The sequence below is a fragment of the Perissodus microlepis genome, chromosome 22, assembly GCF_051167445.1.
Source record: "Perissodus microlepis isolate ML-2025 ecotype Zambia chromosome 22, ASM5116744v1, whole genome shotgun sequence".
Taxonomy (NCBI): domain Eukaryota; kingdom Metazoa; phylum Chordata; class Actinopteri; order Cichliformes; family Cichlidae; genus Perissodus; species Perissodus microlepis.
This window is the reverse complement of record NC_140481.1, coordinates 30,567,009-30,594,810: the sequence shown is the minus strand read 5'-3', so window position 1 is coordinate 30,594,810 and position 27,802 is coordinate 30,567,009. Positions and strand designations below refer to the sequence as shown.

The 27,802-nt window shown below is 38.7% G+C and overlaps 4 protein-coding genes across 8 annotated transcripts in view; 1 reads left to right on the top strand and 3 right to left on the bottom strand.

Moving 5' to 3' along the window:
- Positions 1-363: 363 nt before the first annotated feature.
- On the bottom strand, positions 364-5,102 carry LOC146363494 (cytochrome c oxidase subunit 6B1-like). Of its 3 annotated transcripts, none has more exons than XM_084920153.1 (4): positions 5,012-5,102; positions 4,292-4,415; positions 722-822; positions 364-520 (listed from the first exon to the last, which is right to left on the bottom strand). In XM_084920153.1, exons 2-4 carry the CDS (start codon positions 4,395-4,397, stop codon positions 467-469), a joined length of 261 nt encoding a protein of 86 aa, XP_084776279.1. In that variant the 5' UTR covers positions 4,398-4,415; positions 5,012-5,102; the 3' UTR covers positions 364-466. The 3 variants fall into 3 exon arrangements, with proteins under 3 accessions (XP_084776279.1, XP_084776281.1, XP_084776280.1); XM_084920155.1 differs by having other exon boundaries at positions 4,953-5,037; XM_084920154.1 differs by having other exon boundaries at positions 4,929-5,018.
- Positions 5,103-6,140: 1,038 nt separating this feature from the next.
- On the bottom strand, positions 6,141-12,028 carry LOC146363493 (C-type lectin domain family 6 member A-like). The gene is made up of 6 exons (XM_084918982.1): positions 11,962-12,028; positions 11,135-11,215; positions 9,434-9,598; positions 8,125-8,276; positions 7,523-7,647; positions 6,141-6,297 (listed from the first exon to the last, which is right to left on the bottom strand). The coding sequence occupies exons 1-6, from the start codon at positions 12,026-12,028 to the stop codon at positions 6,141-6,143; spliced, it is 747 nt and encodes a 248-aa protein (XP_084775108.1).
- Positions 12,029-13,599: 1,571 nt separating this feature from the next.
- Positions 13,600-27,802, bottom strand: part of LOC146363492 (uncharacterized) — a 54,413-nt gene continuing 40,210 nt past the window's right edge. For both annotated transcript variants that reach the window (XM_084918842.1, XM_084918841.1), the window contains exons 2-6: positions 24,761-26,023; positions 19,857-20,619; positions 19,144-19,394; positions 17,253-17,432; positions 13,600-15,631 (exon numbers count right to left, since the gene is read on the bottom strand). In XM_084918842.1, coding sequence (XP_084774968.1) covers positions 15,422-15,631; positions 17,253-17,432; positions 19,144-19,394; positions 19,857-20,619; positions 24,761-25,567 — 2,211 coding nt within the window. In that variant the 5' untranslated portion in view covers positions 25,568-26,023 and the 3' untranslated portion in view covers positions 13,600-15,421. The remainder of the gene's footprint in view (positions 15,632-17,252; positions 17,433-19,143; positions 19,395-19,856; positions 20,620-24,760; positions 26,024-27,802) is intronic.
- The window catches only part of cacng6a (calcium channel, voltage-dependent, gamma subunit 6a), a 46,035-nt gene continuing 42,518 nt past the window's right edge, over positions 24,286-27,802 (top strand). For both annotated transcript variants that reach the window (XM_084918844.1, XM_084918843.1), the window contains exon 1: positions 24,286-24,389. The gene's annotated coding sequence lies outside the window, so the exon portion shown is untranslated. The remainder of the gene's footprint in view (positions 24,390-27,802) is intronic.

Below are 27,802 nucleotides of genomic sequence, written 5' to 3'. Positions count from 1 at the left end.
TCATTTTGAGCTGCATCTCTACAACAGCTTTCAGCTCTCATTTTTTGTTAAAAATCTTGAATAAAGTTAAAGTTTAAAAGCAAATCATGGCACAATAAGTAATTTATATAATGATGCGCACCACTGTTTTCATGAGCTGTCTGATGATGCAACACTTTTGCATCGTGGGTCAGCATCATCTCCTTTCTTACCATAAAGGATGGGCAAGTGTCTCCTCTCCTAAAGGAGGTAATAAAGGAAGCATTGAAGCACCTTTCCGTAGTATTTAGAGAATTCAAACAGTTGTTATAATGGCTGCCACACAGACACAGCTAAAAGCCTGAGTAAACTAAATTACAACTGTCAATTAGCAAAAGTCAGACATGACTCATAGTAATATTTTATTATGACATTTTTGTACAGAAATATTGGAGTATTTCACTTTTATATCTTAAGATGAGACAATTGGATGGAGATCAACATTTCCTTAAATCTTCCCAGGGAAGCTTCCTGCCTCTATCTGATCGTCCCATTTCTGAACCTGCAGGAAAGAAAAAACACAGGAGAAAATCAAAAAGTGGAGCAATAAATGCCTAGAGTGGAAACTAGCCTGAAACACAGTGAAAAAGAAAACTGATGACTAAATCAGTCAAAACCAAAATTAAAACCAAGAATATTGGAACAGAAGCAAATGAAGGTGCAGCCGAGTGAGACAGTGAGATTTGTTTCACGTGTAACTTACCCAGCTGATTGGGCAGAGACTCTTGTAGACTCTGCGGTACCAGTCACACGGAGCCGTGTCCTGGTCTTTGGCTGACAGAACTTTGTTACATCTGTGGAAGTCTGTAACAAAACAAAGGAGGGAGAAGAGCTGTCAAACCAGAGATGGACACTAAACAGCCAGCAATGCCGGTCGGTGTCCTCGAGTCCTTTATCTGACTCAAGGACTCGAGTCAGATAAATGAGCCTGATTCTGTTTATCTGCAGTTTTCCTCCAACATTATACTATTGTCACTCTAAGACCATCTGAATCACCGACCACAATGCCACACTAACGCATGGCTTGTGGAAGAAGTGTAGACCTACAGAAATCAACCATAAACCGTTTATACTTATTTGAAACTTCAACATCAGCATTTTAGCTGTCGCCCTGTTAGCTTTTGGAAGCCAGAAGAGACCGTATATGGACGAGAGGGTACAATGCTACGTTGCTAGCAAGCTGTATGTTCATACTCGCACAGGTGCAACACACCTGCTAATAGGTGCTAAGAAACAGGCCAATAAAACACTTGAATTTCACTCACTGAAACGGAAGCACAAACTTCTTGAATGATCTATATTTGACAGCAAGACATTTTACATGTGATTTTAATAAAAATGCTCCAAAAACCTCAGACAGCACAAAAATAGTAAGGAGGCCCATACAGTCATCTGCTACACTTCACTGTTAGCTCACGTGCCATTAAAAGAGACCAGACGTCTAACTCGAATGGCAAAATCAATCAGATTAAAAAAACAACAACAACAACAACACATCCAAATCATCCTCTCTGGAGTTAAGTAGGAAACTACCCGACACGATAGTCTCAAAGTCCTCATTTATCTTACATGGAACTGTTGTTAGAAACCCAAACATCATTTATTTATGAGCCAAATGTCAACATGGTTTTATTATGTGACCATAAACAACCACGGTTCAGTCACTATTAACTTTTATAATTAAGAACCACAAATCATAAAATGCTGATTCACCCCTGACATTTATTGTCGCTCAAAAAAACCAAAAGCACTACCACAACCTGTTTCTGTCCGTCGGTGTGATGCGTTTGGGCTGTCACATCACAGGACAGGAAATTTTAAAGAAACTTGTAACACAAATAAAATTGTATTTTAACACAATGTTAAAATACAATTTAAAAAATATAAAATCAGATACATCATGAGTTTGGTTTGAGCTCTTGAGTTTCAGACTGAGTGACTTACCTATTAGTAAGCAAAATAATTAAATAATAAACTAGTCAAAAATTGTTTTAACATCAGATTGAATGTTGAGATATCAAAGTTATTTTGGAACTTTTGAGAAATTATGTTTTATCCTTAAAACATTTGATAATTTTATTATTATTGATTAAAAATAAAGATTTATCTGATCAAAGTTGAAATAAGTACTTGACATATTTTTGAACACAATAACTAACACTGACATGTATAAAATACCAACAAATATGTTGAAATAAGAAACACAGTTGGGTATTGCATCGGGGGAGATGCAGTTATCACTCCTCTTAAAACTGGTGTAATTTTCAGCTGTTATATACATTAAATCCAACAAATGTAAGTATTCATGGTAAAATAAATACGTGGTAATTTATACAAAAACAAAACAAGGAAAAATAACTTCCTATTTGTCAACCACTCATAGCAAATTCTTTTTTCCCCTTCCTTTTTAAAATCGGGCTGTCAACACGCTTATTTTAGATATTTCAATCAAAGTCATTCATCCATCCTTTTCCTCCACAGCTTAAAAATGAAGCCAGTGCAAACACACCAAGAAGGTTTTCTAATGGGCATCCAAGCCTGACTGCAGAAGTGATTCCCAACATCCAACTTCACAGAAGTAAACGTGTTTACAGCCTGCTACACAAATGGTTTTGGTCTCTACACAGAGTTCTCCCTTCATAACAGCCTCAGGGAGACGTTCAACAGTGAACTGAAGCAAACGGCTGTCTGCCAGGCCTAATGTCTGAGAAATAGTCACTGAACTGGACCTCCCAACCATCTCTGTGATGTTTGGGCATTTGGAGCATTTTTAATAGATGATCTGTAGCACGTATGCTGTGTGCTACAGATCATCCAGGAAGAGTGTGCTTTAGTTTTGGTGAGTCAAGTTTGTGTTTTGTTACTCTGTTACTTACCATTTATCAATTTGTCATTTTGTTAAATGACTAATTGATAAATAGATATCAGTGTGTTGCACCTGGCCTGGCCTGTATTTTGTATAGCGCTTTTCTAGTCCTTAAGGACCCCAAAGCACTTTACACTACATTCAGTCATTCACACACACATTCACACACTGGCGATAGCAAGCTACATTGTAGCCACAGCTGCCCTGGGGCACACTGACACACCTGAACACTTTATGAATGCTGCTTGCTAACCAAGCATTACCGACTGCGTTGTGCCCCATCATCCATATAAGGTTCAAACCCTGCAATAAACAGGAGTTTCATTAGCCTGACTGGTTATGCCTGAGGAAAGATCATAGGTGTGTTTCACTGTTGTACGCATGGAATAAAGGCCTTTCTGGCAGGAATCAAACTTCCCCCATGTGCAGCTTTTTTATCCTGAAGTGCAAAACTAATGTCACATCATTGTTATTGGTCAATTCAAGTAATGGTCCTGTAACAGTTATTCAGTATCAGATTACCAAAATGATTTAGGTTACAGTCACTTCAGATTTAAACTGAGTCTCTGTGTCTGGGTGGCATTTAGTTTTTACTGCACTTCCACAAAGACTGATGCAAACTTTTACTCTGAAAAATCAGCAGAGAAGCAGCATTAATCAAAACATTCATTACATATGCAGACGGATCAATACGTCTAACGTGAAGCTGAATCACAACAGCGATGAAAGAGATAATTAGAGAGTGCATTTAGTCTGCAGCAAATCCACCGTCACACTGGGCTTTAGCATAGAAGGAGATGTGTTTAATTCTTTGAGTTTTCATTTGAAATAGAAACTAGCAGCAAAGCAACTTAGATTGATTTAAATATTGAAATTCAGACATCAAGCATGGGTTGTGTCGATTGTCAAAACTCCTCATCTCACACAGAAATAAAATTGACCAGAAGACGTTTGGAAGTGAGAACTGCTGCAGTTTAAACCCTCAATTAGTCTCAAATGAAAACAACAAATTCTGCAGTCAAGTATTGGAAATACTCAGCAAACATGCCAAAAGCAGCTTTTATGTGAATAGATGATGAAATCAAAATGAGGGGAAAAAAAAGCAAGCAAATAAGTGAGAATTCAGCTGAAGGCCCCGAAAGACTTGCAGGTTTCCTGTTCTTCACACATTTATGAGAAGCCAAACATTACGACAGTCTGAGTAAAGACCCAGGCAAAGCTGAAGAGCAAAGGTGCAAATAACCTGTGGCCATTTTTACCTGTCTGATTTCAAAGTTCAAGTTGCACTCAGTGTAAGAGGAAACAAGGAACTGGACCTGCGTTGGTCTGATGGAAGAAAACACTGAATTATGACAAAGGTTGACATGACTTTGCGTCGACACTGTGTGCAGCAGACGTCTCATTTACCCAGGTAGTTCTGGAAACAGTTGCGTGTCTGGTTGGTGTTGGGGAAGCGGGCATCAAACGGAGCCGTCCTGTAGTTCTTGATCTTCTCCTGGACCGCGTCTGACATTTTTCAGCTGCTGGAGGTCTGCACAGGATCAACAGCATGTGAGCAACGCTTAAATGTGATCATGCTGCACACGCGGACTACAAGAAAGCATTTATATCCACAAAGTATCCTAATAATAGTCAGTGAGCGCTACTTAAATAACATATCTTTAAGCTGCCCTCTTTAACTGCAAACATTCATGCTGTGTGCCGATTTAAACACGTGACTACATCGACACGTGAAAAGTGATCCACTGTGGTCTTAAATATGTGTTAAATAATATCAAACAAAAGAGTAAAAATACAGCTTGTTCAAATATAGTTCGGCATAAGCAAAACTAACTTCTAATTTGATATTAAGCCCATTTTCCCTGCCAGTAACTGGAAAATAAAACGAGAGTCCTGATAAATCCGTTTGTTAACGACGTTATCGATAAAAATAGAAAGTTAAGATTAATCCTGCTCAGCTGTTTGCTAATCACACACAGCTCACACATTTTTTTAAACATTTTCACCACAGAACAAAAAGAAAAAAAGCACAAAAACAACTCACAGAGGCTCTAAACTGCGCACACACCTAAAATAAATTAGTATCGACTCGCTATTCACGTAGAAACCTTAAGAAAACCGGCTCACCGTCGACAAATCAATTCCGTTATAATCCGTGCTTCCGGCGTCCTCTAGCTTTGAAAGACAGTGCGCTGGCAAAGCATGCTGGGAAAAAGCGGCCAAAAAAACCCACACAAAAAAATGGCGCCTCCACCAATGTTTGGAAAGGCAACACTGCCACTTGCTGGATATACAGAGGAGCAACAAGCACAGATTTATTTTAACATAAAGGACTAAAAGAAAGAAGCCATGCTCAAAGTTTAGTTCTTTGCATCAGCACGTCTGTTCTGCTTGATTCTGTATTGTTGACTTTTTAATTTTATGGTCTTTTCCAACTGTTTTTTTTAAGCATACCATGATTTTGGTCTTTAATTGCTTGTAAGGTGTCTTTGAGCGTCTTGGAATACACATATGAATAAAATATAAACCATCTCAGTAACCTTGTGTCCAAACCGCTTGACCTGAGCTGGACCTCTAATGTATTCATTTCTAATCCATGCTGGTCACCCCCAATATAAATCTGAGCATCTCCAGCTTGGCCTCCTGTGCTTTTGTTATTGTCACCACACTCAAATCATACATCGTGTCTCTTGTAAACCTTCCCTTTAACACTCCCTGCTGTTTTTCTGTTACAAATCACCCCTGACACTCACCTCCACCCGCTCTACCCTGTTGCTTTTGTTGGTTGACCCCAAGTGTTTAAATTCACCCACCTCCGCTTGCTCTTTGCAGCTGGACTATTACAACTGTCTTCCTCCTTCACACACATGTATCCTGTCCTGTTCTACTGACTTTCATTCCTCTTCACACAACAAACGTGATAAAATTATGAATATATTAAAATTTCCATTGCTATAAAATTTAAAGATCGAATTGATGGATCAAGGCAGAAAATTCCTGAAGCTCCAAATTAGCAGGATAAACCTTAGCCTCCTGTGCATAAATTGGGAAGATCTCATATCAGGTTTTATTTGAATTAGTTTGAGTTTTGCCCCCCCCCCCCCAAAAAAAATGAATAGATAAATAAATAAATAAATAAATAATTATAGATAGATAGTGGATATAAAAATGAAGCTGAAAAACACAATGAAAGCACAGACAAACATGGGGGATTTTCCTGAGTAAAATGTTTATTTGCTATAAAGCTATTTTGGTGTCAGGTCAGAGAAGCTTGCCTCCTCTCACAGATCGTCCTCAGCTTGTTGGAGCATCTGAAAGTGAACCAGCTCCTGCTGTACACGACCCTCAGGGTGAGTCGACCACACAGATCCACACCGCTTTCACCCGCGTTATCCGGGTCGCGTGCCCAAAACCTGCAACACACACTTTATTCTGTTACCGTGGCAACTGATACTCTGACATATGATAATGTTCATAATAAAACTCCCACAGTGTTTTAATCCCCCCACAGTAAATCCACAGTGGGAAGACACCGTGGTTAGGTTGCTTAGGAGTGAAATTCTCAGCTGCTTTGCAAATCTCACTTATACATAATCCACAATTACTGATGGGTGATTACCTTTTGTAATCTCACTACAATGTTGTGTTTTACTGAATTCAAGACCAAGACCTCCAGATTCCAGAGTTCTGATCGGGCATGCTCAGTATGTGCCACACAAAGAAAGCCTCAGAGGGTCCTAGCTTATCCCCCAGTGTGGGGAACCACAACACAAAGATATTGTAATAATATTCATCAGGTAGTTTTAATATTGTGGCTGATCAGTTTAAATAGTATATACAAACAGGAAGGAAAAATGTGATAATATTTTATTCCAACAAATATTTTACTGCTACTTAAATCTTATGCTTCTTATAATTAACTACTAAATGTTATTTGATGTGTTGTCATCTTTAAAATTAAGATCAAACTCATATTCCATTATTGTTTATTATCTGCTCTTTAATTTGAGCATTTTACTTAAATTCTGTTCATCATTGTTGATTCTCAATTGTTTAAATGCACCTGTTATGTTATTATTAATAGTACTATATATATATATATATATATATATATATATATATATATATATATATATATATATATATTAATACTACTATTCTTACAATTGCTATTAATATTGCTAACATTGCTATTACTAATATTATTATTATTTCATCTGCTTTTGAAAAATAACAGACTAACTACTGGATAAAGTAGTTATTGTCTTCTTAAATCCCAAATGGGAGATAACAGGTTAAAGGAATGTGGCAGAATGAGATGGTGAAAACTGCACAAATGAAACCAGCTCAAAACAAGCACAGCAAATGACAGATGACATTAAAGTGGCTCGGTGTAATTAATGTGAATGTATTTTTATATTTAGACCATGAGGAATGTTTGACTATGAACGGGGACACATACATTTTTAATATCTAGTCCTCTCATAGTTTTGTGTCCTGACAGCTGATCTGGCAAAATGTCCTCAGCCTGAGACAAACTTAAGGAGGAGAGATCAGCACATACTTGCTCTTCACCTTATGAGCCCTGTTTGTCCTGCACCACCTCCTCCTCTTCCTCATGCCTGTCATCATACTCACTGTGGTCCCTTCTCCAGCAGCGAGCCATCGCTCCACTGCCAGCCGCCGTCAGCGCCGCTGCTCCTCAGGCCTACCCAGTATGAGTCCCCCTGACTCAGACTCTGGGCCTTCTCCCACAGAAACTCCTGAAAAACATGTCAAACGTTACCATTTTGCAGAGAGAAGCCTTAATTTCATTCCTTAAGAACATTCTCTTTACTGTTGATCAATCAAGAACACAAACTGTCTCATATGTACAGTAAAAGAGCGAAACACAAAACCTCATTTGACCTCAAGCACTGGCCGCTCCTGCAGACGTCTCCATATTTCATAGAGGCCTTAAATCTATTCTTAACTTCTCTTCCTGGTGGTATGAATCTGTATGTCAAATAGTGTGTCCAAAATGTAGGACATATCAGGAAGGGCATGTCAAATATTTACAACTGGACAGAGGCTGAATATGTCATTAATGCAGCGAAGAAGATTTGTGAGAGGAGAAGGGTTCCAGCAAAGCTAATTTAATATTTATTATGTGCTTGATGAATATATATAAACTGGAAATGACAGGACAGAGCATGTGGACAGAGTAGTGTGTGTGTGTGTGTGTGTGTGTGTGCATTCACCTGCTCCTCTTCTGTCCTTATTATAGCCATGATGCCCCCCAGTGCCATGCAGTGGTACTGACTACTGAGCCAGTCAGCTCTGTCCTGGCCGAAGAGGAAACATTTCTGTCCCTGAGGCGTCCAGCCAGGTAAGCATAGGCTGCACTCTCTTTCTGAGTGAACAATAATAATAATAATAAAGAATAATAAAGAATAGGTAAAAGATGTGGCTCAGATTACTCACCCCTCAAAGTTTGTTTTAATCTACTTTAAGCTTCAAAAGACCTTAAATGTCAAGCCAGGGTCAAGTTTCAGCAGTGATTTGAAATTTTCTAGCATCCTGTACATCTCAGTACAGTATTACTGTTCTCAGTATGAAATAATCCTACAACAGCACTGAAATCATGACATATTTTTCAACAAACTGCATTTTGAATGTGTAAATGATTAAATAACAATACAGTGCTCCACAAGCAAGACTTAAATTTGGATTGTGTATTAGCTACAACCATTTAAAATTTACTACAGCCCGGCAGTCTGAAGGTGTTAATGTCAGGTTTCATTCTGAAAAGCCTGTAATAGTTTTATGGTAGTGTGTTTTTATGTTGTGTCATAAGTAAGTGGTATAAATATGTTTTCTACTTTATTTATATCACTGATTACAGACTGAAAACAAAGAGACTAATATTACACATCCAGTTTCACTGGTTTAAATCAGTTTATCTAATATACTGGAAACTCATCATATATAATATGACACAAAAGCTCAAAGTGGATCTGTTATCTGAATCTGAATCACGCTCGAGTTGTTTGTCTTTTTCACAGCATAATGGAAATCAGAGCTTCTTTGTCAAATGTTTTTTTTGTAAACAGTTGTCTATATTTAATCTGCCGCTTGTTTGGCAGCGTGACTGGGACATTGTGTGGTTGAAAGAAAATGACCAAACTGAAACTGATTGAAAGAGTTTGTGGTGTAAAAGACATTTACGGTTTCTCTCTCACAAACTCGTCTGTGGTTAAATACTCGACCTTTATATAAGGGATTCATTAGCTTCTTTACCTTTCTGTTACAGCCTTATTATTAGAGCCAAGCCTCAGGTAAACCTTCACCCAAACACAACCTTTACACTAAAACCACCCAGTTATCCACTGATGCATCAGTTTTGAAGTCTGGCCATAGAAATGCCTGAAAACAGACACAGTGTGTACGAGGAACTGTCACAGGAACATCTTCAAAAAGTTGTGATTTTTGTGGGTGTAAAAAATGACTTTTTTCTCTGGATTTTCTCTTAACCCTTGTAGCTCTGAATAAAAATGCGCCCAGACTCACCACCAGTGGTAGCGTTGCTGATCGGGCAGTACTGGTTTAGAGCAGGGTACTGGGAGAACAGGAGCTGATATGACTGGTTGAGTTTCTCCAGCCCGATTCTCAAACCTCTCAGTTTGTTTTCCTGCAGGGCCGACTGGGACTGAGACACCAGTGTGAGCTGAACCACTGTGGTATCAAACACACACAACACACACAGCACAGTGTCAGAAAATTGCATACACAATGTCTCATCACCCGTTACCATGGATACGGGATAATAAAGCAGTGTCAGACAGAAAGCAAAGCAGACTGACAGAGGTGAAAAAAGGGATGATTCAAAAAGAACAGAGTTAATCCTCTCTGCAAGCCATCGTGTAAAATAATTTATTCTAAAATAAGACGCAGAGACCGACGGATGTATTTCTCGACAAAATGACAAAAGACTCGTCCTGCTTTTTGTTGAAACACCAGAATCATGGTAAAATTTTCCTGCATTATTACCAGTACCTCCATATGTACGCTGTATACTAATGCAGTGCTCTCCAAAGACAGGTTAGCAGTAGAAGAAAATTTTGTCCTTTTAGGCATTTAAAGTTGACAAAAATGCACCAGTGACATAAAATTTGAGACTCCTGGTAACATTTGATAATAAAACCTCAAACTTGTGGTGTTTTTGATATTTAGTATCATTCTGTCTGTAAAAACAATTACTCAAAAAGTTTAGATTTTAAATGTCATGCCACATTTGACCTCTGACCTCTCCTTCAGACATTTAACAAAACAGAAAATATTCAAAAAGATTATTTAGTAAAGTTTTAGTAAAAAAACTCTGTGACTGCTAAGAGGTCTACGTCTTACAATCCAGCCTGTGTCATTCTGCCGCCTGAATCTTGTGTGAATTGTGATATTTTCACACCTGCAATCTCTTGAGTGGTGACTGTTGTTTTGAGGGTCCTCTTCACTGCGTTTTCTCTGAACAGCTGCAGTTATTTTCTGGTCCTGTGTTCATTTTGAAGCCAACCAGTGGTTCAAAGCTTTTCACGCTGCTGTAAGTAATATATGCGTCTTTGTTTTCGTTTAGATGAGCCGTTTTTGTGTGGCAGCCAGCACACCTCAACATCTGTGTATCAGCAGATGGAAAGAGTGAAAGAAAGAAGGCTAGTTACACACAACTCCTTTGTGTGAGCGCAATCAATGCAAAAGGAAACACCTGGGCAACAAGTTACATTTGCCAGTGTGAAGCGGGTCCACTCTACATAACAACACAGCCAAATTTTGCTATGCTGTTAGCATTCGCTTGCAGAACTTTAAAAATTATATTATTCTGAGCTCCACTATTAGCAAGGATCTATTACACTCACTTTCAAACAAGGCCCTACGTTTTTATCCAACATTATGTGTGTTACTTCACTAATGAAATCCACTCTTTCTGTCTTTATTTTCTTTAAACCTATGAGTATAGGATTTGGCCGGCGAGGATAGGCAGTATCTCAGGCACCACTGAGCTGTAGGTTCAACATAGACTAAAGTGGTTAAATGCCACGTACAGGCAGGTGCAGTGTAGAGATAAACTCAACTTTGTAAATTATTGTAAATTATTTGAAAATATTCAAAATATCAGTTAAGGTCTTATATGTATATCAGCACATTATCTCCTTCTCCTTTTTTCAGTAACCCGTTCCCATTGGTCAGTGAGTTTTATAGATGCAAAGAGGCACTCACAGCAGAGAGTCTGGAGCAGAATGATGATGGTCAGTAGAAAGCAGAGCAGACAGAAGTAATGAGCCAGCTGTCTGTAGTGACCTGAGAGAGCCGACACAACAACAAAGGGAAAAAAGAAAAGCACTTAAACATTTATAGACCTTTTTTTACATTTCAGCAGGAGGAGACTTTGGCAAGCCTGGGAATTTCATAAAAGACCATTTCACCCAAAGCAGTCCAACAGGCCAGCAGAATATTCCTGTTGAAATACAGCATCTCTTTTTGTGTTGTGTTGTTGCTTTGGACTGCTTTATTTGGATGATAGCTCTAAGACATAGCAGACTTGTTGCCCTGCATGGTTGATGAGTATGGGTTGCATCAGACACAGGCAGATCAATGAATTGATAGATGTAGCTCTAATTTGATGAAATCTGCCACCAAGACTTCAAACATCTCTCTGATCCCAAGTCTGTAGATTGTTTCTGAAAATAAATATTGTTGATGTTGCATTTTCAAAATCCATATTACAAACCCAGAAAATAAAATTTACTCTAATGTAAAGGACGAGGCAACTGTAAAGCTAAAAAATAAAAATCAAGCAGACATCACCGTGGATGAGTGGGAACATTTTTATTATGTTGCAGTCAATATTGTTGTCATCGCTGCTTCTTCAAAGCAGAATGAGCTCATTAATTAAATCATTAGCTAACATGATAATGAGCACACCTCAACAGTGTTCTTCTTAAACCCACTCGACCCATGCATGCAATTGAATTTAGTGTTAAACAGGCTAATAAATAAATAAATAAAACCAATTGAAATACTTTATAAAAAGAAAAGCTAATTACTTCTGTCTGTGGATGCCTCCAGCTTTTTTTCTTCTTCAAGCAGAGTCGATCCATTATTCACTCCCATGGTCTCATCCAGCAGAGAATCAGCACAGGATTTTTCTTGAGTTATTACAGCATGGATGCATAACTTTTCAGTCACCAACAATCCTTTGTTTTCCAGCAGCAGGTACCACCGAACTTCCCAGCGTTCCTCTGTTGAAGGATTTGTGTGGAATGATGTCCAGTATCTCATATGGATATTAAAATACTGACTTCTCTGCAGCCGTATGCAAAGCAGAGCTGGGTCTGATAACCAAACAAGTCTGTTAGAGGAAGAGTCAAAGTCATTCTTTATTTCTCCATTAGTGTGTGTTAAAATCAACATACAGTTAGTTTACATACCAAATAACTGCACATATCACCCTGTTAGGGACACCCATGGAAAATGTTTGCTGCCAGACCAGATTCACCCCTTCAAAGTTACAATCGAGCCTTCTTTATACCTGAAAATGGCATTAACCTCTAAAAAAGGGGGAAAATAGATACATACACATTTCAATGTATGTATGGGTGACATATTAAAGGAAAAAAAAAAGAACTAAAGTGTGTTGTTAAGATATTAGGCCACCGCCTACTGCTAGAATAGCTTCTGTACTCTTTGGCATTTGTTTTTCAGGTTTATGGATGAGGGTTAAATGCTATTCCTTCACAGTATAAACATATAAGCTGTTAAACATGTCTACCCAACATTTTGCACTGCTTATTTAGATCTTGTGGCTGCAGAGGCCATATGCTTTACATAACTGTCATCCTGGTGAAAACATTCATTGAATGCGTGTTTATAATGGATGGAGGAATCTCCAAAGAGAGCGTTCCAATCAGGGTAAAAACGTTTAGAATTAAGGTGATCAGTCAGAACAACTGTGTGTGATCTGCAGTGGCACTTTCTTCTAAAAGAGCCATTTTCTTAGCAGCTTATCCAGTTCCCAGGGGCTGGAGCCTTTGCCTTCTGTCATAAGGTGAGAGGCTGGGTACATCCAGATACATCCTTTCCTGTCTAACACACACACAGGCAATCCTTCATGCTCACATTTATACCTATTCTGAATCATTAACAGTAATGACCAGCCAAGATTCCTTTTAGAAAGATTTTCCTGTTCATTTTTCTTAAATTCTGATTAGTTTCTCTACATATTTTCCCCTGGTTGGTTGGTAACACTTCCTTGCACTGACTTTAAGCCCCACCAGAGGGCCCACTATATAGTTTGAGAACCACTACTGCATTGAAACCTGTACAAACAAACAATTAAAGCTGCCTCCCACAGAGCAACAGGGGTTCAGATTTTCCCTTAAATTTGTCACCTGCCTGCATTTATGTCTGTCTGCATAATTATCTAACACGCACAAGCAGCAATCATGACCAGCGTGTGATTGTATGTGCAGTGTGTGTGTCAGAACACATAGGTGATTGTCTTCTTCAGTCATACACACAAAAAAGTGTGTGAGATGAAGTGATCTGTGCAGAGATATAAGACTGCTCCCACTAATGAGCGATTTAAGTCCTGTATATATGTAAATACTGTATGCATACAGTAGAAGTAATAATAATATAATAATACTACCCAATAGTAATAATAGTTTTATTCAAAATACTGAAATATTTACAAATATTTGACAGCGTTTATAGAGCATTTCTCTTCTTTTTCAAGTTTTACATTTCAGTTTATACTGTAGTTTTTGGCTTACACATGTGGGAAGGGGTAGTGGATTGAATACAATATTATACTCAGCATATTTACAGCAAAAGACAAAAAAACACATTTAAAGAAAAAATAAAGAAACCAAAAAAACTATTAAAATGTGCACTGAAGGTGAGGATAAGCAAGTATTTATGTTAATAATGCATTTTAAAGTTTAGCTTACAAACTACACATTTTTGTATTGGAAGAAGGAGGTATAAATGTGAAGTATAGGAGCACAGACAAAAGAAGCACATCATATATATGTATATATATGTCACATCTTATATAGATGTGTGTAGAAACATATGAACATATGGAGAAAATTTGGAGAATTTTTTTTTGGTTTGGATTAAGATAATTTGAAAATATCTACTTTACCTATATATAAAGCTCTTTGAGGCGACTGATTCTGCTGAATTAAATTCATTAGAGGATACGTGAGTTTAATTCAGAAGGGCTCTACTTAACAAATATATAACAGTTTATTTCAAAAGATGAGCTTTACAAATAAACACAGGGTTAAGTAAAAGTTGTTTACAACCAGAGAACAATCATAATAAATACTTTCATATTTGATTTACGTGTACAAAAAACCCAAACTCTTGTTATAAAACAATGAAAGTGCAGCTACAAATGATTAACACGAGATCAACAATGTCTTTTTACACGTTTAGCTTCTGTGTGTCTGACTCTACCATGCTGTTTGAGCTTGTCAGAAATAAGCAGGATCAGATCAGTCGTTCACAGGTAAATCCCACTGTAAGCCAGTGGTTGCCCAAGGAGACATCAGCATTAGCGCGGTGACACGTTGTTAACCTGAATTGATGCAGTCAGGTGGCTCGTGGCTGTAATGTGTCGTGTCTGACATTGAGCTGTTTTGCTCTTATGTAACAAACCTTTCACAATGATTCATTTACAGACAGAAGAAAAACCAAAGGTTAAAACATTTTCAGTCCTGCATTGACAAAATGCACGATTTACTGTTATGAACATTGTAAAGCCACACAAAAGCATGTTATAGTTAATTCTACAACCCCCCCACATATTTTTAGAGTTTTCAATATGAAATACTAATACAAAAAGAATAGTCTGCCAAAATCTCAATGTGCAAAACAACCATCAGTATGCAGTGCTTTGCCCTGCTGTGTACTGCAACCTTACTATCGGTTCTTTAGCAGCACGCACAAGTCCTCACTCAGGTTTCTATGTGTCTTCGTTTAGCATCTCTTTCACCTTCTGTAATGTCTATGTTGCTCATAAACCGCACAGAACAAGCTAGCGCAGGCCAGTTAATGGTAAATCAGCAACCTTTGGGCCTGTTCCAATTGAAAGAAATCCTATTATGTGTGTTGGATCTCTTAGAGGTACTGCAGTCATGAGCGTGCAGCCAGTAAATCCAAAGCCCTGCACTCTTTGGAGCCTTCAAAGGTGTCCTGCTGGGAGCGTTCGAGCGAGGAAGTGAGGGTGTAGGTGGAGAAGGCAGAAGGATCCGGCAGGAATGGAAAAATACAAAAAAAAACCAACCAAAGTCCTCACACTGCTCGTGGCCCACAGCTGAGCTTGTGCTATTAAAGTTCTGCAGCCAACATGATGGAAGAAGAAATGAAAGAAACGATTGCTTTATGGTTGACCAATGATCAAATAATGTATTTCCACTTGTCAGCCATTTTTGACACAACCATGTTATCAATTACTAGAAAAGGATAATCCTAAAGCCCTGGGGTCAGCGTCCATCTTTAGTGGCAGGGATCAAAAGAAAGCTCAGTGAGGCCTCCGTGGAGCTCAACCGACTCCTCCGACCATGACATGACATCACCAACAAGGTGGCCGCCACAGGTTGCTTGGCTGTAAATCTCACTGGATGTCAACACCCTGGACCAGAACTGGAGATCTGACAGCTCTCCCACAAAAGACTGAGTGACGTCAAAGCGGCCTCCCATTGTGTCCTGTGGAGGGAGAAGCAAATGTGTCAAAATGTAGAGTTGATATTTAAAACGTTACTAGCTTCTAGGGATTAGAAAGTTGTTCTTTAAGATATGAAACTGGTAAAAATGACATTTTTAGTTTGACACAAATTTGATTTGTTTCATCAGTAAAGCCAAGGCCCTAAAAATGAAGCCAATACTAGAGTGTCTTAACCCTGCTTTCTTTCTAATGACCAACATCATTTAGACAATAAAGATTCAGTGCATATGTTTATATCTACTGAAATGCACTATACAAAGTCAGCTGTTTCAAAAAAATTTAAAAAATTAAAACTGACAACGTTTGATCTTACAAGCTCAGCTCTCCACACTACAGACAGACTATCAGTCACAGTAAAGAGACCCTCTTACAAGTCCAAGGTTTAACATATCCAGATGTCATAAAAATAATCTGGTCCTTAGCCAGTCTTAAATGAGATAGATATAACAGATGAACTACCAAACATGACATATTAGATCATATCATTATTTAACAAAAATTAAATCACAATGCAGCAGCAGTATTGATACGAATTAAAAAGGAAAGTAGGAGCCAGGTGCTGGTAATCTATAGAAGCAGAAGTTTTAGCATTTTTCAGGTCAGGAAGTGTAACACAATGCCAAGAACAAAACATATGAGCAATGATCTTAAAGAAACACTTGTTCCTGCCCATCAGTCTGGAAAGGATTATAAGGTCATTTCTGAAAAATCTGTCTAATCTGTTAGACAGATTTTTCACAAGTGGAAAGCAGCTGCCAATCTTCACAGGAATGGAGGCCATGAAGTACTCAGAGAAAATGCACAAAAAACAAAAACCTCATCTGAAGACTGTAGAGGCCTCACTTAGCATGTTAAATGTTAAAAGTTCTAAAAGAACATGGCAGCACAGCTTAGGCTTGCAAGTAAGTTACAAAACAAACCACAAGACAACTGCAACAATGTCCTTTGGACAGATGAAACCAAAGTGGAAATGTCTATATGCAGAAACCAAACACTGCTTATCAACACATACGCCTAATACACTGTCAAGCACGGTGGTGGAGGGGTGAGGATTTGGACTTGTGTTGCAGCCACAGGACACAGGCACTTTGCAGTCATTGAATTAACCTTGAACTTCTCTGTATACCAAAGTGTCTAATATGAGGCCATCTTTTCAACAGCTAAAGCTTGGCTGACACCTGCTCATGCAACATGACAATGATTCAGAGAATGAAAGAAAATCTACAACAGTATGGCTGAAAAAGACAAGAATGCAATGAATGCAATACAATGCAGAATTACAAAAGCCCAGTTAAAATCCAGACCTCAGTTTCATTAAAATACTGTGGTGGTTAAGGCAGCTGTGCATAAATGAATTCCTCTAAGAGTCAAGCAGACAAGATTACTTGAAGTTACTGCCACTAATGCTGGCTCTACAAGATACTTTGGTTTAGTTTTTACTAAATAAATAATGACCCACACATTTGACTTTGTATTTACTCAATTTAAAACCTCTTATAGCAAACATTGGGGTATAAAATGAATTGACATACCTATATCTGCTGATATAGTCTGTATGTGACATTATTATCCCACAGTCAGAAGGCATGTTGTGTGTCATACCTGCTCCTGACCAAGGATGAAAATCCCTCCTGGTTTGATTGGGTGCCAGGCTGACAGGTTCTGCCCTGTGCCTTTCTTCGCTCCATCCTGGTAGGCCTCCCAGACACCATCACGTGTGGACCACGTCACGCATACGTGATGCCACTTTTCATCTGTCATAGTTATGGGCAAAGTCGCCGCCTAAAGAACCAGGTGAAGAGACAAAAAAAAGAGATTTTATTTATTTATTTACTTATTTTTTAATTTTTATTTGGAAAAACATCTCATAACCTTCAAGTAAAAGATTATCCAAGGGTCCTGATGGCACGGTTTAGACCTGATCAAGCCTTAAATGATGTGAGATGTTATCATGTTGATGGAGTAAAAAGAAAAAAAGACTCCTTTACTGTCATCTCTGATAGCCTGCCATTAATTTTGCACGAGTATTCACACAGTAGCAAGCCTTATGTGCAACTGTTATCGATTGTCGGGAAAGTGGATTAATACAACGTGTGAATCTTCTCTCATTTCATCCTCATAAAACAGTGTAGAAAAGTAATTAAACTCTTAGATTAATCTACATTCTGAGATCATTGAACTGTGTCAATGATCAGTTTGATAACTGCCAAGTGTGTGACTCACAGACAACAAACATGTCAGTTTATCCCTCCTGGTATTGTCTGTGCTACAGACAATTAGGCCAATCAATTACAATAATCAGATTATTGTGTTGTTCGTTTGTTTGTTGAGCTCACTGCACGAAGTACTGGGGCACAGAAGGGAAATAGACAAACATCTGTCTTCCGTTTAGAGGAGAATTAAAGATTAGGAAGCTAATTGACTAATTGAATTATTTGTTTGTCAGCAGTCTGACTGGGTTACTGTCTGATTACTGTCATTTGAACTGAGACATCGGCAATCTTTTTCTAGGAGAAACAACCGAAAGACAATTGCAGGGGCTCGTTATATATGTCTAATCTGCATTAGAAGTATACAGAGAAGTACCAAAATGTGAATAATTTGTTACAAGTGAAAACAACCAAAATAAATATAAAAATGTTTAAAAAGTCAAAATCAATGTATATTATGCCAATGAAGTTTGAGGATATTATACATTTTAAGAAGACTGTTTTAGTAAAACAAATCAACATTATTTTGTTTGCTAAATAATAAATACATCAATTACAGCAGATATTCAAAGTGCTAATCACTGTTAAAAGGAACAACCAGTAAATGAGCTCTATAGTTTTTGTGTATGAATTTGAGTATGTGATTGTGACATGAGATGACAATATTATATATATCATTTACATCGTTCTAGAGTCTTTACTAAAGAAGTTTTTTGCTAGTTGAGAAAAATATTCACACCAGAGTAAATTTGGCAGATTATCATCTTGCTCTGACTCTCATTTCTTGGTGGTATGGTACTACTAACTGTCAGTAACACTGGTCGGTGTTGGTAAAAGTATATTCTTTTCTCTACTTTGGTGCAGCCAAACTAGTGTGGAGTAATGCTGAACTTATACCTTGTTACTCTTTGATGCAGTGAAACGTGAGCTAGTTCTAAATCATCATCACACATTAGCAGATAAAGTCCTTCTTTTGCTCACCACAAGCAGTTTATACAACCCGAGCCTGCTAGACTTTAGATTAGTCAGGATAACCTGGATTGTATGTGGTCTACAAACAGGAAACCAGATAGCTTCTGGGACCAAACATCTTCTGACTTGCCTAGAGATTCTTCACATTGATGTGCAAGTATTTTCTTACAGTGATAAATTATTCAGTGACTGGTAAAAAGATCCCATAAACCTTTGCACTATAGGCTGAGCTTCAGAACTAGCTTTTGTGTCCAGATTAATCAACATTTAGATCATAAATCACTGTGACATGACCTGGTGACAGGCTTTACCTTGTCGTTAATTAGCAGCTCCATGGGATTGCTGCCCCATTCAATTAGTACCAGCTCATTAGCTTGCCCGGGCACCGAGTAGGAGAAGGGAGTGCCAAGACCAGGACCTGCACCTGCCTTCAGCCACAGGCAGATGGTCAAGGCAAAGATCTCCGTCACCACTGACCGCCTCATCCTGCCATACATGTAGTTAGTCCTCATGGGGAAGTCTAACAGGAAGGCAGTGGGACTCTTTAGCTTCTTTTGGTTCCCTGGTGAGATGGAGGATCAATTTAGAGTCATGTTATTCATTTGTGATGAACAAATACTGCTGTCAAAGACTTTTGTTAGACTATTTTCTATATGCATTAGAAACAAACAAGTTATTTTTTTCTTTTTCTTGAATTGTTCCTTTTTCTGACCCAATTATTATGGAGATATTCTCTATCTACATGATATCAATATAATTATTAAAGGCAAAACAATGCCCTGTGCTTGCTTTCATCATTCATCATATAAATGAGGTAATTATGGGTCATAATAATCTACTAGCACCAACTACAGCAACCTAACTAATGGAGTTTTTTTTTAATAGGGCAACCTCCAATAAAAGCCAGATAATAGTAGGTACAAAGATATTCTGTAATTATTAAATAATAAATGAGAATTCAAATTCATCCCTAAAATAAATCATGAGTGTGTGTAGCTATGTCTGCGCGTGCATGTATGTTTACCATGGTCAGTGCTGCTGTGGTGCAGTTGGCTTAGTACTGTTTCCAGCTTGCTGTGTCCAGTGCCCCTCAGACTCGTTTCTTTACTGGTGTAAGGAAGCCGTCGCGGGTGATGATCATTGTCATGGTGGTGGTCATCGTGGTGGTCATTGCCATGATGGGTGTCATGATGATCATCGTGGTTGTCATGATGATCATCATGGTGGTTGTCATGGTATCCAGGTCGATGGTGGTAATCATGATCTCTGTGATGACTGTCATCATGATGACCATAGTGATCATCGTGATGATCGTCATGATGGTCATTATGGTGGCTGCTGAAATGATTATAATGCCGACCACGGTGCCCATCATAGTGGTGGTCACGATGGTGATCACGATGGCGATTATGGTGTCCAGTGTGGCGGTTGTGCCAATGCCTATTGTGGTGGTTGCTGTGATGGGTATTGTGGTGGTCCTCATGGTGGTCTTCATGATGGTCATCATGGTGGTCATCATGGTGGTCATCATGGTGGTCATCATGGTGGTCATCGTGGTGGTCATCGTGGTGGTCATCACGATGGCTATTGCCATGGTGGCCATCATGATGGCTATCATGGTGGCTGTTGCCATGATGGTCATCATGATGATCTCCATGGTGGTCATTATGGTGACCATAGTCATGGTGATCTCTGTAGTACCTGTGTAGCTGTTCCTCTAAAGCATTGATCTTCCTCTGCAGAAGTTCTCTCAGGGAGCTGGAATAGGAGCTGGAGGAGTTCCTGGCCTGTAGACAAAGAAAATAGTGCTTAATAACTATACCTACCTATAAACGATCTATTACCTCCACAGATTGAAAACATCAGTCCAATCTGGTTCCGCTACACTTTGTGTACTTAAAACTGATAATCCCCATCAATGTAGTAACAATTTCTTCTACTTAAACCACAGCAATAGCAACAGAGTTCAACAGGTCCTGCTGACATTGTGGGGGATCTTCATAGAGCGTCTCAGCGATTTGTGCAGGGCAAAAATGATGTCAGCATTGACCTGGTTCACTTGAATAAAGAGAATAGGATTTTGGATTATTGCTGAAAAAAGGTCTCAAAAATAGAAATTTAGAATATGTAGGTGTTTTGATAACTAGTATAATCATCAAAAATCTAAGGACCCTTTAGGATGTTTGAAAGATTAAGTACCTTTATAGTAAAATGAACTAGATCATGGTAGTATGACTTTAATGTTCCCACCACAAAGCTCCTATGTGTGGCATCATGACATTTAATGTCCCTGAAGAACTTGGGTTTCCTGAAGCAGGTATTTGGGTATTCAGTTTCATATTTTAAAACAAAATGTGAAAACATGTGTAGGACTTGCGTTAACCACAGACCTCATTCGAAACATTCCAAAAATCAATTTAAATAAGGCACTGATTTCAAGACAAGGCTATTACAAACTCATTACTGGAGAAAGCTACTGACTGCATGATTGTGACTCCTTGTCAGTTTTGTCTACTAGCAAAACTATAAAAAAGATGTCAAAGAAAAAGACTGTAGGGGGGAAAGGGTGAGTACTGGTAATAAGAGTTTTACAACAACAACTTTGCATTTTAAAGCTTTTAACAAGAACCAAAGGTTATATCAATACAATAGTACAAGAGGAACTTCAGTATGACATTTAAAAGTGCAGGGGGAAAAGTTTTCTTGTCCTCTTTTTTCCTCTCCCTCCTTCATCCTCGTCTTCCTCACCAGCAAATCCGACTTTGTTCCCTGCCAGCACACGCCACGATTAATAGCCTTGTCAGGAAGGATGAAGCTAATTGAAAGTGAGGTTGGCTAGCGCCCTTCGGTGCATGGCCAGAGGCTGGTGGTGTAGACATCCTGTTAGAGGGAGAGGCTGAGGGTAAATCCTGGCACCAGTTCTGTTTTGTCTCACACCTTCAAGTGAGATCAAAAGGGATTTTTGGCAACACTTTCCCTCAGCATGACCTGAGACCACCTACACTAATAATGAAGCTTTTACAGGCCAGTTGGGAGCCAGGTTTAAGACTCACATTATGAAATCAGAATAATGAAAATGCTATAACCAAAGTGAGACAGCAAAAACAACTTAAATAGTTGGGAATCTGGAAGGATTATAACAACTGTAAAAAACATCATTAAGATGTTTGTTTTGTAAGTTTACGTCAATGAATTTAACATTATTGTCTTTTTAAACAACACAAACTCTTGATATGAACCAGAGTTATGTTTTCATTTTAAGAGACCTCTAGCACTTGTCTTAGTAAGTGCGTGTGTCATTTTTCTTGGTGTTGTTCTAATATGTGTTTAATGTTGTAGAGGGTCTCATTATAAATTTGTTTTTGGTGTTTGAACCCAGTGAGGGGGTTAATATGTTAATAATCTGGAAGAACTTAAACATAAAGTAGTACTGGTCTGTATGAAATTTTCCCCATTCACGACAGCTATATGGGGAGTGAATTTTAATGTGCTTTACATGCTGTAATGTTAACAAATCTGATAGTTGGTTCCTTTTTGTCTTGTTCAGCTTTTGATTGTACTTAGGGTATTTTGTTCTATGTCTGTTTTCTTTCAGCCAAAGTTGTCATAGTAAATTATAGACACCATGGTGATTGTAGTAGGTTTGGGGAGATCAACACCCAGTCTCCCAGTCGAAAGTTATACATGTTTTGACATTCCTGTTCTATTATACTGGAAACCCATGTAAAATTTGTTGGAGGACTTATTAAATAGGAATTCCATCCATCCATCCATCCATCTCTGCTGCTTATCCTTATCAAAGTCATTGGACGGTTGGATGAGAGGTGGGGTACAACCTAGCACCCTAGACTTTCTTGCTGTGAGGCAATGGTGTGCTTTGGAAAGTCTTTGAAATAACTGACTCTCTATGTCAATAACTAACTGATGCTGTTTGAGGGGAGCTGGAGCCGAATGGTTCAGTTTCTTTTATTTTATAGTGACAGAAGAAATAAAGATGGCTTGGAGAACAGTGAAGGAAATTGCAGGACTTCATGGAAAGTTTCGAAAATATGATCCTGTAACCTTATTCCAGTTTTCATTTGCACTCCTCCACATCCTGCTGGCTGTTAGGGTTAAACAGTCGTGGGTTTCCAGCATGACTGTACTTTTGTGAGAACCACAAGACAAAACTTTGATTTGCATTTGGTATGAATTCATTATAACAATGATTAGTAATTAGCTGTGTAGGGTAAACATTCATTTTAAATATATAGTTATATTATAAATATATATTTATTTGAGAGAGTGTTTTTAGAGAGAAAGTGATATGTTTGTGTGTGTGTGTAGTGATTTACTTTAAGGCAAGAGATTACACACAAGTTCAAACACAAAAAAGCTAAACCAGTATACAAGAATTACTGGGGAAAAAAGATTTTTCTTTAATCTAAACTCTTTGTCATTCTGCCGGTGTTTAAATACTGTAGACTGCTTGTTTTCCACCAGGGGAGCTTAACTTATCCTACTCCTGCTGGCACACAGAGGTTAAGATCAGGGGTGAGAGCTAATCAACTTAGAGCTTCTTCCTGTTTTGAGCTCGACCTTGGCCACTGATATCCAGGAGAAAGACAGAGAACGATGCAGAGAGACATTAACTCTGAGACAATAGTCAAGCAGCTTTCATATTAGCTTTGTGGGTGGTACGTGTTTCATAGTGACTGGTGGGTGGTTTGTGATGAGTGTGTGAGACAGATTGCCCACAACTTCTAAATGCTAATTTTTTTTTAATTTCCCCCAAATTATTACAGAAACATAAATTAAAAAATTAACGATTTAGTCCTGAGAATATGCATTAACTATGATGCAGTAAAATGTACAACATCCATAGAATAACCTTCAGGTTACTATGTCCTAATGAAACATATCCCTCGTTTTGGCAGCAGATAACAAAGGCAGCTGATTCGGTGACTGAGCATGTGACTCTCAGTGACGTAAGATGTGACCCCAATTAAGTCAAACCTTTAATAGACTTCTATTTGTCTGCAGCTTTTCTTTGCAGACACATTATAGACAATTTGAATTTTCTTTGTGCAAAAAGTGTAGTAGGTAAGGTTTATAAAGTAGACATACACACTCACAAAGTGCCTGACACAAAATAATTACAATTAAAAACAAATAAATGAATAAATAATTAAAAGAGAAATAATAAAACAGATACATAAATAACATGAGAGCATTAAGAAAGCGCAACTCCACCCAAATGGTGCGGATCACAATTACCACGATTAAAGCAGCTCGAGCTCTTATTGGTATCTACCATCACACAAAATTGTGATATTTTAAAACATGGGGACCCTAGACTGTTAACAAACAGATACTAAGCTCACCAATGACAGCACTCAAACTCCACTGATACAAAAAGGCCTTCAATGAACAACAACAATGAACAATGCTGTGGATTGTTCATTGCTGTGCATTGTTTCTGCCCTCAGAAAGCTTGGAATTGGGAACACTGCTATGCAGGATCTGTGTTGTGGACGGTCCTCAGAGGTCCAGGCACACACGGTAAAGTCACCGTTTGGTAAGCTAAGACTTTAACAGCCATTTCCCTCATAATTTATTGCAGTGCAATCTCAGTTTAATTACTCGGTTCACACTTTTTAGTATTTCTCCTGCATGACTGAGGAAGATATTCAGTGGATGTTCCCATGCAGCTCAGACTTTGGGAAGTAGCTCTCATGTATCTTTGAAATTTAAAAAAAAGGTCATTGTGCAGCAATTTTTAAAGCACGGCACTTTTAAAAATTGCAAAACAAATCAAACTGAAGATACTGCATGGTCCCAGTCACCTGTCCTAGTGCACAGTGAATTCATTTATCCAGCTGTGTTTTTTTTTATTAAGTGCTGTGAGTACACTACAAAAATGATCAAACTATAATCTTTCATGCTTACCTGCAAGTTCTCCAGCCTCTCCTTTAGTGTCTGCAGGGTTTTACCAGTCTGTTCTGGAGAGAAGGAACTGTGTTTGCTATATGATGAGCCCTTCCTGTTGTGGTCCAGTCTGTGGCTGCCGTGGGAATAATGGTGGTCATTGCTGTGATATCCTGAAGGCCCATGGTGCAGTGACAATGATGCATGATGGCTGCCGTGATGTCCATGATGGTCGTCATGGTGGGTACCGTGATGGTTGTTATGATTGTTATCATGATGGTTTTCATGATGGTTTTCATGATGGCTATCGTGATGGCTATCGTGATGATTGTCATGGTGGTTGTCATGATGACTGTCATGGTGACCAGTGCTGTGGTGACTGCCAAAGCCCTCACATAAGGTGAGCTTAGCATTCAGCTCCCTGATTGTCTCTCGCTGGTCCAAGATGGTTTCCTTCTGCCTCACAAGGCTCTCACGCAAGTGCAGAATAGTGGCTTTGGCCTCGTCGGACATCATGCCTCGCCTGCTCCCGCCATTGTGGTCACTGCTATGGCTGTTACTGCTTGGTCCATGGGGCACATTGGGTGGCGAGTAGCAGCTGGGATCTGCTTCTGGGGGAATGGGAGTACAAACAAATTTGGGGCTAATGCCATAATCATATTCTATGCCAGGTAAACTACCTGCTGCTGCTGCACATGAAAGGAAGTAATAGAAAATAAGAGATCGTAGGGGGATGAAAGGGAGGACAAGCCCCAGAGTAGCTCCCACCCGTTGCATGTGCTTTGTAGACAAAGGCATTTGGCTCAGAGGACGGACGTCTCTGGCCATATCTGGTCAGAGTCCAAATTATTCCTCGGAAATTGACAGTCTTCAAAGGCTTTAGTTTTGTGGGGACAAACACCATCAATGGAAATCATTTGCTTCTGATTGAGAGGTGTTGGTGTTAATCATGTCAACAAAATAAATTCCCTTTAGAGGATAAGTGACAGAAACTCCAAGGAAGGGTTCTAAAAACACTGGGAACATTGGGAACAAAGGGGACTGTCAAACTCCAGCTGCTTGTCTTCAAGAACACCTTTTAGAATCACACAAGCTTTCTTGGCACCATGGTAAGTTAACAGGTTGAGAAAGTTCAGCTGATAGATTCATCCACTTTGTCTGAGATGAGGTGCTGGGGCACTGCCAGACAGGTGATTTCTTCTGGCTTCAAAGACCTTCTGTGTTCGACGGCCTGGAATAATCCTTTTAACTTTGGCTTCTAACCATCCATCACATTGCCATTACCTACGGAGACAGAGAAAACAAGACATCAACAAAACAAGTCAAGAAGAAGAGAGATATAATGGAAACAAACAGCTATGATTCAGCTAACTGGAACAACAACAACAACAACAAACCCAAAAAGCTACAGTTTGTGGAAAAAGTAAGACTGTTAAGAGGCAAAGTGAGACAAAGCAGAGGTCAGATAAAGGACAGGAATTGGGTTATGGCTGAATTAAGAGATAACTGGAGACCATCTTAATTACTAAGTGAGTTTCCGAATCACACTCATCTTTGAACTTGACTGCAATATCGATGTAAACAAAACCATAAAGAGTTTCATGACTCAATCATGGTTTTGATGCACTCATATTGAGAAGGAAAACTAGATAAACACCTTTTTCAACATTACCTTAAAAATCTGCTTTTGTTATAGTTCTTGCTGCAGGAAGGTACCAGAGCTGTTCAGCATCATAAGCAGTTGATCTCCACATATTAAAATGCTCATCCATGTGGTCAGCATGTTTTATTTTAACCAGCAGACTGCAGTTTAAGTTCAATGACTCACACACAGACAGACGCCACAGAGGGGAGGGCTGATTGGTGGTGGTGGTGGTGATTGGGGGTCTTCAGGGCTGCAGCAGGCCACAGTATAATCAGATTATGGTCAATTAATCTTCCGTCAAAGCCACAGGGCAATCATTCACATAATGAAAGCTGGTTTTCTGCTGAGACAAGGGCATGCCTGTTGAGCCCAGTCACTCACACAAGTCTCATGAATCAGTGTCAGAACTTGTCCGCCTTCAGCCTGCCATGCTGACTGACTATTTAAAAGCAGCACGGCGAAGAGAGACAGAGTCATACTCGAAGAAGAGGGATGTCCACATTATTATTGCACAGAAGAAAAGCATTCAACCACATCTACTGTACAATAGGTGTTCCTTATTCATGATGGACAACTAATAATAATGTATTAATAATTAATTTTTTTTGTTTATACTTGTTCTGTTAGACCTGTACAGCAGAACAAGAAACATGCATCAACCACATGCTCGTTGGTCTTGCCCGAGAGCGCGATGCAAAGCCAAGAAGAACAAGTTTCAGAACACACAGGAAAAGATAAGGAGCTTGTTCTTTCTAAGCTCCTTATCTTTAAACACCCACAACACACATTACATTAAGTACAAACATCCGATTTTCTGGCACCGCCCTTTCTGTGACACTGTCCTTCTGAGAAAAACGACAATGACAATACTTTTGTTTTTTGAGATTTTCAGCCTTTTTTTTTAAATTACATACTAGCTTAGAATTTCTGGGAAATATACCAGTTGTCTTTCTTGCCAAGGGGTAAATAAGAACAGCATGTGTGTACAGTAAATATGAAACTACAGCTAACAGCCACATAGCTTTCCATGAAGACCAAAAACAGAAAGCCTGGCTTTGTCTAAAGGTGACAACATCCACCTTTCATTAAGTCTAAAGCTCACTAATTGATGAGCTCTAACTTGTTAGTCTAATAAAACCTGATATGTTAATGTGATAAGGTATGAATTCTCAGGAGATTTTGTTTACAGGATACAGTGACTCTCTGATTCTGACTTACTTCTGCTAAATTTGACAGAAGTTTCTCTTTTTTATCTGAAGAAATGACCGATTTAGCATTGAGGCATTAATACTATAAACATAACACAAGTGCTTACTATCAAAAGGATAAACAGAACCATACAACTTAACACTTTAGTGTAATGATTTGGATGCATTTTAAATTTTAGAGAATTCTGGCTGATACTTTGATATAACATC

Coding starts and splice junctions, on each gene's coding strand:
- LOC146363494 (XM_084920153.1), bottom strand. CDS start 4,397: ATGTCAGACGCGGTCCAGGAGAAGATCAAGAACTACAGGACGGCTCCG. Junction 823..4,291: donor CTGTTTCCAGAACTACCTGG/GTAAATGAGACG, acceptor GTTTTGTTACAG/ACTTCCACAGATGTAACAAA. Junction 521..721: donor GTCTCTGCCCAATCAGCTGG/GTAAGTTACACG, acceptor TCTTTCCTGCAG/GTTCAGAAATGGGACGATCA.
- LOC146363493 (XM_084918982.1), bottom strand. CDS start 12,028: ATGGGAGTGAATAATGGATCGACTCTGCTTGAAGAAGAAAAAAAGCTG. Junction 11,216..11,961: donor GGAGGCATCCACAGACAGAA/GTAATTAGCTTT, acceptor CGGCTCTCTCAG/GTCACTACAGACAGCTGGCT. Junction 6,298..7,522: donor CTGCTGGAGAAGGGACCACA/GTGAGTATGATG, acceptor TGTGTGTTGCAG/GTTTTGGGCACGCGACCCGG.